General features: G+C 38.0%; 2 protein-coding genes across 2 annotated transcripts; both read left to right on the top strand.

The window, feature by feature from the left end:
- Positions 1–2,966: 2,966 nt before the first annotated feature.
- On the top strand, positions 2,967–5,077 carry nppcl (natriuretic peptide C-like). The gene is made up of 3 exons (XM_060869250.1): positions 2,967–3,343; positions 4,015–4,158; positions 4,334–5,077. The coding sequence occupies exons 2-3, from the start codon at positions 4,060–4,062 to the stop codon at positions 4,631–4,633; spliced, it is 399 nt and encodes a 132-aa protein (XP_060725233.1). The 5' UTR covers positions 2,967–3,343; positions 4,015–4,059; the 3' UTR covers positions 4,634–5,077.
- Positions 5,078–9,797: 4,720 nt separating this feature from the next.
- Positions 9,798–15,137, top strand: gapdh (glyceraldehyde-3-phosphate dehydrogenase). The gene is made up of 12 exons (XM_060870210.1): positions 9,798–9,909; positions 10,397–10,442; positions 12,535–12,634; positions 12,806–12,912; positions 12,987–13,077; positions 13,174–13,289; positions 13,417–13,498; positions 13,605–13,756; positions 14,005–14,083; positions 14,177–14,260; positions 14,723–14,820; positions 14,905–15,137. The coding sequence occupies exons 2-12, from the start codon at positions 10,420–10,422 to the stop codon at positions 14,972–14,974; spliced, it is 1,002 nt and encodes a 333-aa protein (XP_060726193.1). The 5' UTR covers positions 9,798–9,909; positions 10,397–10,419; the 3' UTR covers positions 14,975–15,137.
- The last annotated feature ends 1,116 nt before the right edge of the window (positions 15,138–16,253 follow it).

Genomic DNA, 16,253 nt, shown 5'->3' on the forward strand with positions numbered 1-16,253 from the left:
AAATGAGTTGAAATGTTAAGAACTGCCTGCATGCACTCACACGTATCCCACTGATATTGTTGCTGTTTGGTGGCATGTCTGATTAGAATGGTCCGTTGAACCCGTGTATAAGAAAGAAAATAGTCTATTATTTTCTCCTGCTGTGAACATGTGAAGTGTGATGGGGTCAGTGCGGGTCTAATGTGGCTCTGTTTAAACTGTCATTGCTGTATGAATGTAACCCGCATTTTGCTGCTGACTTTGAATTAACCCTGCTGACATCTGACCACGGTGCATTCTTCGACTCTGACAGAGGCTTGTGATGGGTTCGTTTAGCACATGAACCCCGCCACAAGCTTCAATTTTTTACTGCCATTCACCTCAGTCACCATGGCAACAAACACAGTCAACCACTTGCGATGGATGCGACCGGTGTCTCCACTCTGAAGTAAAATTTCTCTCCTGGAGAAAACATGCTAATCATTGCTCATTGTTCTAACATGAGCACAGAGTGTGGGCAAAGCTTTTATTTTAATTACACTGCTGTGGAATCACATAGAGGAGATAATGGTGCATCGTGCTAAAGGCGTACAGACCTCTGGCTAATGGAGTTTAGATTTTCCTCCTCTCAGTCCGATTAAGCACTATTGTAAGTAGTTAATTACAGCGATCTCCAGCATACAAATATGATTGAAAAGGTGTGTAGGGGTGTGTGTGTGTAGGCGGGCTGAAGCCTACATATCGTGCAGATCGCAAATGCACTCACACACACATTATTGTACTAACAGCCCATTTTGACTCATGCTCATTTTTATTCATTTAATATTGGCCTCATTGCTCTATTATGAAATACTTTATTGCATATTGTGGAGGTACTGAATACATAACTGAATATTGAAAATAATGTTGAAAGCTTGGTTGCTAATTCATGCTGAACTCAAATGAAAACCATCATAGCTTCATATTACAGTAAAAAAATACACATAAGCAAAATATTATGCTGAAATGTCAATTTTTTTCAATGTGAAAAACAATTGTTTAAATGTAAAATTCACATTTTTAAATAAATTCCTCAGGTAACTCTCAGTAGGAACTATTATCCCTGAATATTTAATCTAGGACTACTTATGTGTGTGTGTGTGCGTGTGTGTGTGTACAGTAAGATGAAGTCATTACTTGAGTGTTGTGCCACAGCTTGGTCAGACAAGATCACCCCCTTTGCAGGTCCCTCAATCCCTCCCTTACTATCTGTCTGTCACTTGATCTTTCTTTCCCTGTAACTCAAAGCTATTTTACTCAAAAAATGTATTCAACTTTGTGCTCTCCTGCCCTTCAGTAGGTCTCTTGTCCTCGCTTCCACCTGCACACTAACACAGCCCACACACGTCCATGCATGACACCTTCCGCTTTTTTTTATTGTCCCTGCCCACAGAGCTGGAACACACACACATATTCATACACACTTCACCTTCGCTGCTCTCTCTCCCTCACTCTGAGGTGAAGCTCGAGTGCATTCCAGCAGCCTATTGCCATCCCTTCATATTTTATATTTCATCTCATCTCTCTCTTCGCCCACCCGTCCTCCTACTCACATTTTCTCTTTTGTCTTTCACTTTCACTCTTTCTCTCACTCGAGTGACAACCCAAGAGCGCTACACAGACCAATTACTGTTCTGCAGTCTTGGTGAGGGTGTAATGTAAAGTATAGGTACCTTCTGCTGCCAACCACTGGCAAAACGTCATTGTAGAATGGAGTACAGCTGTGAGAGTTAAGTGTGTGTGTTTACGCGCAGTTGCTGTTAGAGCAAAATAAGCAAATGTTATCGTCCTCCCAGGATTTTTGAAGTGATTAAATTGACTACCTCTTTGTGTTCTCACCAAAGGCAGGAGCTGTGGAACGCTTAGTAACTTCTCCCTTGGAAACAATAAAGCATGGTTAATAGTGTTGAGAGCAGTAATATCTGACAGCAGAGTGTAGGTATGAAAATGAGTTTGCGCTGTTGGCCAGCAGTGGCAGCAGCTGTCTGCAGAGCAGAGCTATTCTTCACTAGGAGAGAGAGAGAAGGAGACAGGGTACACAACCGTAAAAACACCAACCTGATCAAACAGCAGAGACATTCACTGAACTTGAGCTCCATTACAAAGCCAGAGATGTGTGTTTGTGTGGTCTACATAGACCAATAGAACTGTGTGATGCTGTTTTACTGGCATCTATGAATATTTTCATTTATATACTATGCTTCATTTATGAGTGTGTTGTCATATCCTTTACACGTGTGTGTGTGTGTGTGTGTGAGTGTGCTTAAGTGTTTGCCTGCGCTGCGTGAGTGTTGGCTCTTCCCGAGTTCTAGGAGGCCGAGGGGGAGCTGCAAGCAGATGGCACTGGCAGACTGTTACTCTTAGTAAGAAAAACCATAGGAACAACAGAAAAGAGTAAGAAATACAGGAAAAGAATAGAGAAAATGTTTGAGTTAGACACAGAAAAAAAAACTAGTGAATATTCAGCACAGACAGCAGATTAGAAACAGGCCACTTGGGAACATCATGATGTTTCTTATGATTATACATACTGTGCTTTCACTAGTTAGGCGAAACTGTATTTTACTGTAAACTTCAGCAATTTGTTATATATACCTGATACAAATGTGTGTTTTCAAATATGTTGCGTTCAAACCCAAAAGTTTAAAGGACAAAATGAGGCTTTGATTAACAAATATTTAGAGATGGGAAAAGCATTAAAGATGTGTTGGCATTTGTTCAGCAGTCATAACTCTGCAGCAGGATGGGGTATGTTTGGCAACCAGAACACAGCATGGCAAACAGAGGGAAGTTAAAAAGCGACAATAGACGGACGAGAAATGAAAAAAGGGTGACATCATTTTGGAGAGGAGGAGAAAGAGGACCAGCTCTTGTTGTGTGTTTATGTGTGTTTATTCAAGCATGGGCTCATAACAAAGGGTCAAGGTGTTCTTTCTAAATGATGTGGACACACAGTGCAGTCAGCATCTCTTCCGTCACCTGCAGAATGACAAGGCAATGAAATGGTGTGTGGGTTTGTGTGTCTGTCTGAGGGGAGGCAAAAGTGTGTGTTTTGGGGGAATGGTCAGAGTTAATACACATCCCATCAATATATAGGAGACACTATTGACACACTTCTTTAACTCACACACACACCACACAGAGCTCACACTATAAATCAAGTTCTGAGGGAGAGCGAGAGCAAAGGAGGAGGAGAGAAAAGGATGCTCATAGCAGGTGCCAAATATTGAGGGAGTCGAGAGCAAGAGAATCAGACGTGAGTGTGAGGATGGAGCAGAGCTCTCACTGAACATTCAGCCACAGGTTTTCATACAGTCAGTCTCTGGTAAGTAACTATTTTTTCTTTCTTTTGGAATTGTATCTATTTAAAAATTCTGCTAAATCAAAATGTTTACTTATAATAGCAAATTATTTGACAGTTTGGATTCAACAAAAAAATAAGCTTTTTTCTCACACAAAGAGTTTTTCATAATTTTACTTATTTTTCTCTCACTATAAATGCTTAAGTATATAAAGTATATAAAATAAATCTATAGTATATTAAAAACTAATATGTTGCTATAATATGTTACTAATTATAATATATATATGAATTAATTATATATTAATTGACTTTTTATTTTTTACTGGAACAGCAATTGCACACTACTACTAACTTGCATAACTATAGTAGTGTATAGTGTATATAAACCTTTCAGGTCTTTCTAAAGTTCACTGTAGGTTTCCTGGTTTTAATAAAAATATTTTTTCATGTGAGCCTTAGAGCTTAAGACTAAAAGCATTCAGTCACAGCACATAAGAAATACCAGTCATAACAGCACAGTGAAAGGATTAAAAACAGGAGCAATCATACTAAAACAATTCCCTAAATAGTTTTAAAATCTGATCTTGCAATTAAACTGCTGAAGTTTTAGATGTTTCTGTGAGACTATATAAGAAAATGGGGTGCTCTGTCTAAACATTCTAAATGAATTTAAATGTAGTGTGTTCCTTTAGGTTTTTGTAAAAGTCTGTGTGTTTGGGCTCGTGTGTCTCTGCTCCATGATGCTGTGCTCCGCTGTTCTGGCAGTGCTGCTCTTGCTGGCACCTCTGAAACCCAGCCACAGCCGAAGCCTGCACACCCCCAACCGGGCCATGCAGGTAGGCAGACTCACACATCTCTACTGGCTGTGAGATGTAGGGGAACATTAGAGCATTATTATAACCAGCATGCTGTCTGATTTTGGATTTTAGATCTAAGGCAAAATCTAAGAAAATTAGTTTGCTAGTTCAATCGTAAAATAAAAAGCTGTTTCATTCATGTTTCCTACTAAAGGTCATCGAGCAGTTCCTTGAGCGTTACAATGACCTTTTAACCCTAGATGACCTGGATAATCTCACAAGTGACCAATCAGAAGAGCCAGTACAGGTCTTTAATTCTGACGTAAAAGTTGCAGAAAATCCAAAATGGATTGATATACCTGTGCAGAATGAAAACTCCTTGGTCCGTCTTCTCAAGGGAGCTCTGGCCAATCAAAAGCGAGCTTTGTCAGACCGGTCTCGGAGGGGTTGGAACCGAGGTTGCTTTGGCCTGAAGCTAGACCGAATCGGATCTATGAGTGGCCTTGGCTGCTAATGACAAACAGAGGGACAAAGAAATGGCTTTTAAGAGTCAAGTAGATGTTCTTCATAGTGGCAGTCTACAGTCAGTTTCTCTAATCTATGTGGTGTTGTTCTCTTACAGTTTCTTTCACTATATTTTCCCATTTCACAGAGGTGATATGTTTTCATACTGTATTGTAAATTGTTTATTATAAAGTGCTGTAAGTTTAGTGATCCTAGTTCTGTGTTACTCTGATGGTAGGGGAGTGCAAATATGTTTTGTGTACTTTTGTTTGTGTTGTTAGATAATACAAATTGTATTAGATCACACACACACACACACACATATATATATATATATACACACCTATGAACTGTATTTAATACTGTTTTGAAGGATATGCATGAGCAAAACTAACAGTTCAACATTATGTTTGTGTATATTTGGCATGAATAAAGGAGATAAATGTGTTAAATATCTGCATTGTTCCATGTATTACATTTCTTTTTGTGCACCACTGGACAGAGCAGTGATACGCAGTTGTAAACATGTCCTTTCTTTGCTATTTCTATGCTCACACTGTAGTAAAAAAGAGGGAAATTTCACCACCTCTGTTTTATGTTACTCTGCCTCAATCTAAATGTGACAATCTGTGCACATGTATCTAAATACCTTATATCTCTTATCTTTATGCTAATAATAAACTTACTAGGGGATACCCGTGAATGCTTCCACCACATTGAAACTGTGAGGGAAAGATGTGAATATTTTCTGGTATCTAGCACCATTTTCTTTCTACAAAGCCACACAAATGTATCCTTTAGTCCAAAAAGACTGGAATTCAGACCACATCATTCCACAATGAGCTGTTCATTCCATACTAATGTGCATCAGTTATGTATTTCATGGTACACATATTTTTGGTGCTGATATACCCACAAGCCCTGAGTTTCTCATTGGATACCGCATGAGAAAGATTTCCTTTTTTTGAATTTTTTTTATTTTTTGCCAGTAATTCTTTTCACTTTGCATATTTGTGTGGGCACAAGGATTATGGGTATATTCATCTCTGTTAAACCCGTTACATATCAGCACTAAATGTCACTCAGGCTCAAAGTCACTGCTGTAAGGCATCAACTGTCTTCTGTAGATTTCTTATTCTTAGCCAGTTTGTGTAAAACTGCATTAAACATTCAGTCACGTCAGATTGCTTCTCCGTACCCCAGGCATACCTGCTTTTTATGATATGTTTGATAGTCTCATGTGAGAAGATTCTAGGGGAGTGTGACCTGACTAATAACTAAAATACTCAATAAATTTTATATTAGGGTATATAAATATGCAAATATTTCTTTACTTTATTATTTCTGTAGTGAAATATGTATATCATCAACATTGGGAAGGATTTTTCCTTATCTCCACCATTTTTCTCCACTACTTAATATGTCACAGTTACCTTATAAAATCACAATAGAAATGCAAGATTTGTTAGAGCTTAAATGGACAAAGGGCTTTTTTCCAATTCAGTGTTTGATACCATTAAGTTGAAGGAATGACACGTTGAAAGTGAATAGTTATTGGTATAAAATAGCCAGTTAGAGCTGCCATTACAAAACTTATATGAGGAATAAATACTAAAATGTTAAACCATGTTAAATAATGCTGTTGGACTATTTTTCATCTTTCTAAAATACAGGTATTTTATTTTGTCTTTCTTGAGACAAATAATGATCATCAATTAGCCATAATCACAAAGTATTTTAAACCAGTCAAGTACACTAGTAAATATGATGAAATTGTTTGCAGAGATACTGAGACTTAGTTGCGCTCTAACAATTAGAAAAATCACTGCATCTTGTATCAAAGGATACAGTTTTAAATGGATTAATTGCTTTAATGGGTGCAAATGTGATTAACAGTAAATTCAACAGAGTTACAGTAACATGACTTTGGGGAGGTGTAAGATTGCTTTCCTCACTGCTGTTGTGACTTTAATTAAATCCCTGGAATGACTGGGTAGTGAAACTGCAATAAGGTATGTAGCATAATATCTGATAAAATAACAAAAAATGCTTTATATTTCATTCATCTACTTAATTTGGCCTCATAAACAGAATTTTCAAATCATTTAAATAATTAAAAAAAAATTAATCATTTTATACAAGCTTTTATGATAGTGACTCTGTTACTATTTATTACCTAAATATTCTGTAATCATTTTGATTATATTAAGTTTGATATGTTTCATTATAAAAAGATCTGAAAAGTCTACATTTGTTCACTTCTTGTGTAATTTACACTTTCTTCTGGCTCCTTTTGAAGTCAAGATAATCCCCATTATTAAGACCTAAAGGCAGTTTCAGGCACCACTAGGTGGCACAGTTTCTAAATTTCAAAACTGCTCCAAACCTGTCTGGACTGCACTTTATCCACAGCAAGACACTGAACTCTGAGCTTCCATGAACAAAACATAGATAACAAACACAAGGCTCCAGAACTAACAGTTAATCTATAACACACTCAAATACACTGACTAGACTGGATAGATATATAAAACTGACAAGGCATAAATAAAGATTTGGTTGCATTATCAGTGAAATGTAACTTGAAAGGCAACTTGTTACAGGAAAATAGGGTAATAATAATGGTAATCTCATCTGACATATGCACTGAGAGACTTCCATTTAATACATGTCTTATCTCATTGAACCCGTTTGCTTCAGTTGTCATTGAGCAAGGTTCCTGGATCCAAACACTCCAGTGGAGCAGATAGCTGCATATATAAAGGGTGTGGGGTCGGTCTTTGGGTATTTGATTATTTATAGCTTGGCCCTGGCCTCTCTCCAGCATATTCTGCATAGAAGAGGGAATGGGGGAACCAGAACATACAAAATGCACGTTAACATACATGAGCAAAACTCCAACCAATAGCCAATGCAAATTATTTGTACCACAAATGAAAAGAATGTGCTTTATGAGTTTTAAAATAGATCTCTGTTTCAGCTGCATGGGCCTGAATTATAGTCTATATAATATATTTCAGAAATATATTTCTATTTGAATTGAGTGGGTGTTAATTTACATATAAGCTTTTAAAATTATTCTGAGTCCTGGATTTAAAATGCTAATATGAATCCATATGTAACCACATGCAAATTGTAGGACTATTGTCTTAGATGCAAACTTATGTTTCCACTTTATAGCTGTTCCTATATACAACCTGGTTATGGAATATATGTTGATGTTGATGTGTAGGTGTATGGTAGACGTGAAACTTTAAGTGTTTTACCAATACAAGAAAGTTCTCACAGTGTAGAAATAGGAATGCACATTTCACTTTGATCCATCCTGGCAACTTTGCGTGCATGTACATCACATACAGAGCTATTTCTGTAATGTAGCTAATCTAACATTTGTTGATTGTCACGTCTTTTGTGTTTTAAAAGAAACCACATTTTTAATGTCATTTTTGTGAGATTTCTGAGTCACATCATTAAAATTTTATTGGTCATAAATTGAAGATTTACTCTATGGTATGTTTCAGGGTTGGTTGATTGAAATGTGACAAAACAAGGATCTGATTCTTTCAGCTTGCCTCAATGGAGGCTGATGAATGCTGTCAGATTCAATTGTGTCATTAACCTGATGAGTTAAAAAAGGGAGTTCAGAGTCTGAGTTCATTAGGTTAGGTGTGATCTAGGCCTTACTAGTTAGACTGTTATTTAACACACCATACAGTTTGGGTTTGACCTTTTCCTGATCTGTGACCTTAAGACCATTGAGTGAAGCCAAAAGGCAGAGGGTTTACAGTGGAGGCCTTGTCAGCAAAAACATAAGCACAGCAAATTCAGAGGACACTTTAAAACACCTGTGGAACAAATACAGTTCATTGCAGACAGATTAACATTCTATGCAGGACTTTAATTAATTTCAATCAAATATATTCTACCGATTCAATACAATTTTATATTAACTTAATTAGTGTACCAACTGATATGTTGATTTTTTTCCTCTAGTACCATAAAGGAGGCATACCATCAATGCAATGATCAATTGTGCAAAAGATTTAATGATATTTTATAATAGCACATGCACAGTGAAATTAGGATCACAATTACTCTATTTGATTATTTTTCTTTAAATCTTATACATGAACTGCATGCAGCTGATACATTCAGGTTCTCCACTGCATGTTCACTGACATAAGGCTCACCAGGACACATCTCTCAAAGACAACCGTATGAGCCTCCATGTACGCTCAAAGAGTCGAGGGCAGGGATGGCGACATGCAAGTGAAGGAGGGATGGCTGATTAAAAGTGAAGGGTCATGGTCTTTCTGGTAAATGTCACCCACTCACGTTGAGAGTGATTTGATCCCTTGCTTCAGCTCTCTTTCAGTGTCTGTTTGAAGCTTGTGAGAAGGTCAAAGTTAGACAAGCAAGCTCATTTCAAATTGCTCTCTCTGAAGACTGATTTGATGTGACCAGTCAGAATAGTTTCCTTTTTTAAATTCTTTGGATAATATTTCATACGTTTGTATAAAAATCACAACAAACAAACAAAAAAAAAGCACAAAATAGGAATGCAATTTTTAGAAATGTCTAAAAAGTATTTGATAGCAATTCTTTATTCTCTGCTGGATGTTTTACTTTTTTATTTAGATTTATATGATTTAAAATGCTTTTATATTAATTATAGTTATTCAAGATTAGACCTATCCTAAATATGACTGCAGAAGTGCACAACTCCTGTTTGGAAGGTCAATGTTTAATGATTGTCCTGCCCAAACACACCTCATCTGGTTCATTCAGTATTTGTAATAAAACAGGTGAATCACCTTACATTGCTGCATTATCAAAAATGATATCACTAACTTTTCCTATTGTAAAGTGTGTTTTGGGTGCTCCTATCCCCTACTTCACATTGACTTAAGCATTGGATTATGGGAATTTAGCAGGGAATTTAGCATTATATGTGCATTCATTTTAATTCAGAAACCTCTTAACTAGTGCACTATGGTGAATATGGTGTAGATTTGAACATGTCCTTCAGCTCGGCCCAACCAGCACCACAGATTGGTATTTCTTGCCCACAGCTTGACCTTGACATTATTAGTGGGCGGAGCAATTAGGGTGTTTAATGATAGAGGGCGGGGCCATTATAGTTTTTAAGGATAAGGGGCGGGGCGATTAGGGTATTCAACGGTAGGGGCGGGGCTAATGCTGCCACGCCAGAAATAAAATTGGCCGGTCGTGAACTTTCTCCTCACTCACACAGGTGCAGAGACAGACAGAGGCCTCTCACAGACGGTAACTAAATCTCCCACCTGCAAGTCTAAACCGCTTATTAAGTTTATCCGCACAAATGTGAAGGTGTTCGGTATTATTAATGATTTTTCCTTTCCTTATCGAAGTTGACTTTTATTGGGTGTTGTGTTGGATTTTTGCTCGTTTGAATATAATTATGCAATAGTTACCTTTTTTTTTTTAAAATCACTGCTACTTTTGTTACTGCTTTGCTTTTAAGCCGAAACTACACTTATTCGCTTGTACAATATTTTTTTTTGCTTGGTGAACATGCCTTTTTGCTCCACGCCTCCTCAAAGCCCTACAGAATTATACTTTATAATTGTGACCGCCAGCACCGTTTCTGCTCTGAGGGAGAATTTAGACCGTTTCCGCCTACTAAAGTGTCCCAACAAGTTCACTATAGATTCAGCCTGTACACTGTACACTTGTGACTGTTAACAAATTGTCCGTGTCACACTCCTGTCTAATTTCCTCCTTTTTATTTCAGAGGACAAGACCAAAGCAGACAAAATGGTTAAAGTCGGCATCAACGGGTAAGACCTTCATATGGCACCTTGCATTTAGGTCTATGGAAAGTTACAAGAGGAGGAGAATAAAAAATCTGACTCAAGTTTAAAATAACTAGGGATGTTGTCCTTTTATCTGCCTTTGGGTTGATGGAAAAGACATGCTTGTGAGTTTTATTATAAATACATTTTACAAATACATTAGTAGAGCTTTTTCTGGCTTGTTACTCTTTAGAACAAACTCTAATTTGTGTTTGGTAACCTTGCAAAATCTACAGAGCACCTGAACTTCCTTATCACTTAAGTTCCTTACTTGTTTGGACCCTGTAGCTTTGCACTCATTTGTATTTCAGAAGTGAGCTTTTAGTTCCATGAATTGACCTATTGGACCTGTTTAAAGGCTTTTAGGCAACATGAGGTAACTGCGTTAGTCAGGGGCCGATTGCATTTCTTTTTAAAAGCAATGTTTGCATTGGGTCTCATGTCGTCAGTGTGACGTGAGGAAATGGCACAGCTTATCATACAGCACACAACCCCTCTTTGTTTGCTGGGGGTCAGTTTGCCTTTGAAACCTCCCTGTACCCTCTTGGGGGGGAAAAGATGTGCCATGCTGAAAGTGTGTATGTGCACGACCAGATCGTCTGAGGTAACAGCTGTTCTGTGCTGAATGCAGCACACATGAAGTATGATGAGAAATGTGAACCCTCTACATAACTGAAAGGTCACTGCTGCAGTCTCGTACTGCAAAGCCTGATCAAGGCACCCAAATTATCTTGATGTCCTATGAGCGCTTTTAAGTGCCCTTAGAATGTACTGGACAAGCCTGAGCACAATGATTCCTGCTGCCTTTTTTTAAAAAGGGGAGTGTTAGTTAAGGTTTTATTTATTTTTTTTTCTGTTTTTAGTCTCTAAATCAACATGCTGCTTGTCTTTTCCCAATTGTCTGAATTTTATTCTAGTGTTAAACTGTAACTAGCTGTGCAGCAAACTTCCCTCCCACTGCTACTCTAGGACAGGACTTTAATCTTTAGTCCAGAGTTTCAATTGTTGCTGATTTCTTGCAAATGCAATGAGTTATTTACAGGCTATGAGTAGACTCTTATCAGACTCTGTTCTTCAGACCTGGCTGAGTGACAAATGGGACCTAGAAGAGGCTCAATCTTTTAATGATGCTGTCTGCTTGAAGTCTGGATGTTTGCTTTGACTGTCCTAAAGTTTTTCGTTTACTAAACACTGCATGCAGTAATTCTCCCTACTGCAATTTAAAGCCATGAGGCAGTGATTGTGTCTTACTAATCTTAACCTGAAGTAAAGCCAGGTGTATGGCATTTAGAATGCTGTGCTTGACATAAGCATGGAGCCAGAAGGTACAAGTGGTGTGATTGTGGGGTGGCTGGTTTTAAAATGATGGCATGTCACTGCTTATTATGGAATGCTTCTGCCACCTAGTGGCTAGTAAAATGCTGTTGACTGTGTCCTAGATGTAAGAGTTGCTGATTTATAACGAAGTCCTTGGTACAAGTGCATTTTTGAGCTTGGCTTAAAGAAATATAAATGGGGTGCTGTTCAGCTGTAGTTAGTAATCCTACCCTGCATTGTGGATGGCTTTAGGGACAGACCACAGCACAGCTGACCTTATTACTTGACCATATACAGCAGGGTTAAAAATGCAACTTGACGCCACAGGCTTGATGGCTCTTGATACCATTGTAGTGTTTGGTTTTGAGCCAATCTCCACTGTAGGTTGCTTGAACTGTTTCCAGTAATTGTAGTAACACGTTGTCTCAAGTATTATAGCTGTTTAACAGGATATAATGTAGTTTAAGACTGCAATTTTACTAGTAAACTTTACTAGTTAAACTAGTAGTTTTACTTAGTTTGACTGCATTGCATGTAAAACATTTCAGTGTACTGTAAGTGTTGGGCATATCCATGATGCACTTAACACTTGTCTTGAGCTGAAAACATTGTCCCTCTCATCTACTGTGCATGCTCTTGCTTTGTGTTGCATGATATAAACAAGAGGCACTTAAGTTTGACTAGCTTTACAAAGCCATGTTCACCTTCATAGTCATGTCGTATATGTTAAATCCCAGGTGCACTTGTTAATTAATTTCAGATTTGGGCGCATTGGCCGTTTGGTGACACGTGCTGCCTTCCACTCCAAGAAGGTGGAGATTGTGGCCATCAATGACCCCTTCATTGATCTGGATTACATGGTGAGGGTTTTTTTTTTTTTTTTTTTTTTTTTTTTTTTTTAAATAAGTTTAGAAAACCTTGAAGGTATTATTGCACACAAACCATGTTAATCACAAACAAATCTAATAGATTAATTTAGTTTCTCCCTTGTCCTCAGTATGTTTTGTTTCTTCCTGTTTTTACCTGAACAGGTATACATGTTCCAGTACGACTCCACCCATGGAAGGTACAAGGGAGAGGTCAAGGCTGAGGGTGGCAAACTGATCATTGATGGACATGCCATCACAGTTTTCAGCGAGTGAGTTAACCTCTATACATGCATAAAAAACTTGGTGTCAAAAAAAATTACAATCTTGCTCCTTAAAATTTCAGGAGAGACCCAGCTAACATTAAGTGGGCTGATGCTGGTGCTGAGTATGTTGTGGAATCCACTGGTGTCTTCACCACCATTGAGAAAGCCTCTGTAAGTAATGATGTTTGAGAACATCTATGTGCTATCTATGACTCTAATGATGCTGCAGTTCCTGTGGTTGAGCCATGTGTTTGGATCTCTCCTTAGACTCACTTGAAAGGAGGTGCCAAGAGAGTCATCATCTCTGCCCCTAGTGCTGATGCCCCAATGTTTGTCATGGGTGTTAACCATGAGAAATACGAGAACTCCCTTAAAGTAGTCAGGTAAAGATGCAGTTACAGTCAGTAGCCAGTGGGGGGATGCTGTTTTCAGATGTGAAACATACAGCTTAGTAAATACAATGCATTTGTACAAGAAACTCAGAATGCCATTTCTTCCTCCTCCCTCCAGCAATGCCTCTTGCACTACCAACTGCCTAGCTCCTCTGGCCAAGGTCATCAATGATAACTTTGTCATCATTGAGGGTCTTATGGTGAGACACTTTCAATGCTAAAATAATCAGAACTGTATGGTGACTCCTCAGTCCTCCTTTGTCCATTTTCCTTGTGTGTGTTTTAATCTGCGTTTTCCCCACTTAGAGCACTGTCCATGCCATCACAGCCACCCAGAAGACTGTTGATGGTCCTTCTGGTAAATTGTGGAGAGATGGCCGTGGTGCCAGTCAGAATATCATCCCAGCCTCTACTGGTGCTGCTAAGGCTGTGGGAAAAGTCATTCCTGAGCTTAATGGGTCAGTTCTACCATACAACCATTTCTCATTTCAAATTAAGTATGTCAGAGTTTGGCTTTAAATTTATTTTAAGACATAACTTTATAAACTGGGGATAATGAGTCATGCATCCAAGAATTTTTAAACTAAAAGTTCTCCTATTTGTAAAGTATACATACATATTGAGGTTGGCCCTACTCAGTTTAGATGTTGGCTAAAACTTGTTCTCCATTTGACTGTCACATGTTAACCTTTTTGCTGTTTTTCAGCAAGCTGACTGGTATGGCATTCCGTGTCCCAACTCCCAATGTCTCAGTGGTTGACTTGACTGTCCGTTTGGAGAAGCCTGTGAGTGCCTGTGCATCTGAACTTTAAATAATTTTCCTTCCTTTTAGACACTGAAACATTTATAACAGAATACTTTCTTAACTTGTTTTGCAGGCCAAATATGATGACATCAAGAAAGTGGTTAAGGCTGCTGCTGAGGGCCCTATGAAGGGTATTCTGGGATACACAGAACACCAGGTTGGTACAGTGTAATCAAGTTTTTTGGGACCAAATGTACTTGAAACCACAACCTTTTAAACTGGTCTGCACTACATTACACACAATCTGTACATTCTGGTATCGTACAATAATAAGGATCAGATTTGTAGACTTAAGTTAATTTCCATGGCATAAATTGCTGTGGTAATCATTGCAAATATGAGAAACCTGACAAACTGCCCAAGCATTGGCTATTTATGCATGTACATGCTTGGCCTGGATTCTTGTAATTGCTTCTTTGTACAATGGGTTTAAGTGTATGGGATGTGTTGGTACAAGCATTTACCAATTGAATCATTCGCGTATGAAAAGAATCTTCCTTTTTGTAAAACTCAAAGTTCCTATTTTGATCTTTGTGTGGAAACATTGTGCATGTCTCCAATATGCAGTTACTGTTCTGCTTGCCTGAATCAACTTTTTTTTTTTCATGCTGTCTCAAAGGTGGTGTCCACAGACTTTAATGGAGATACTCACTCCTCTATCTTTGATGCTGGTGCTGGAATTGCCCTTAATGATCACTTTGTTAAGCTGGTGACATGGTATGTACCTGTGTGTAAAATCTTATCCATAATGTAATTATTCAGGGTTTTAATGCATCATTGTACCTAATTGTTTCCCCTTAGGTATGACAATGAGTTTGGCTACAGCAACCGTGTCTGTGACCTGATGGCCTACATGGCATCCAAGGAGTAAATCCCACCTGGTTACAAACTGCTTGAAGTGCCATGCTCCAAGTTGTAGACCAATTATTTTTTTTATATGGAAAAGCCCTGTTCTGTTTGTGTGAGGTTAAATATAAAAATATTGAAAGCATTAGTCTGCTAAAACTTGATGGAATAAAAGTCCTCTGTGAGAACTGCTGTCTCTTGTGGTACATCAAATGTAATTCTTAATTACTAACTTGATGAGGCTTAAAAATGCCAGTCAACTATATGGTGAGTATGTGGTCTGGGGTGATGTGCACTGGTAATACACAAGGTTTTCAGGTTCTGTACTTTGTAGTTCCAACTTCCTCACCTGTAGCCTCTGTTCCACCAGAAAGTGTTCCAAAACCTGAATGCTCATGCATTCCTCCTATTGGTTCCATTACTCATCTTTTACTTAACTAGCAGAGCTGCATCTCAAACATAAATCAGTACATGTGTATAGCTATATTATATTCTGCCATTTGGAGTCCAACATGGCTAGAAATGAGCTTTTGTCTTGTTCCCAACCCCTGGGTGCTAACAGTGAAACCTGACCATTATCTAAATTTAAGGTTTTTCTTACATTGTGGTAAGAAAACTACCACTAATCACATGTCCCTGTGATGTCTGCATCTACAACTGCCAAGAACTTCTGCTACAATACAGCATCAAGCAATAAATTATCACTTGGTGCACAATTTTAATAAACATTCAGTGGTATTTTCCTGTCATTTCTAATCACAAGTATTTTATTTTTGTATGTGTAAGAACAGCCATGTGTGTGTTTTTACAGCCATTACTGGAGTTTATAGAAGTTATCCACATAGTCTAGTGGTTTCCATTGAGTAATGGAGCCTAAAGTACATTGCTTAGGGGCATAACAGCAGTGTCGGATCTAAAATGTCTAGTGTAAGAATGGAATGTTCAAACCTTTCTAAACTTGTCCCAGAATTCTTTAGAATAACATGATTATACCCTACCACACAACTGTGCCTATAAAACACTTAACCATTATAACACTCAAAATATATTACATTTTAATGTAATGTCAACAATATACATCTGTACTACTTATTTTTCCCCCCACAACCTTTGTTGTTTGGTCTAGATAAATCAATGACTTGGTATTAAATTATTTTTATTCACCAGACCATTGGTGAATAGTGTGTTTGTGGTACAGTAGGCCATGAATGTATTAGATGCAGAAGCTTTGCTGTTCTCCCAATGGCTTCTGTGAAACATTGGGATGCAGATTTTTTTGTATTTTTTTTTTTTATAATCAATGT

Source organism: Tachysurus vachellii, chromosome 5 (genome assembly GCF_030014155.1).
Source record: "Tachysurus vachellii isolate PV-2020 chromosome 5, HZAU_Pvac_v1, whole genome shotgun sequence".
Classification (NCBI taxonomy): domain Eukaryota; kingdom Metazoa; phylum Chordata; class Actinopteri; order Siluriformes; family Bagridae; genus Tachysurus; species Tachysurus vachellii.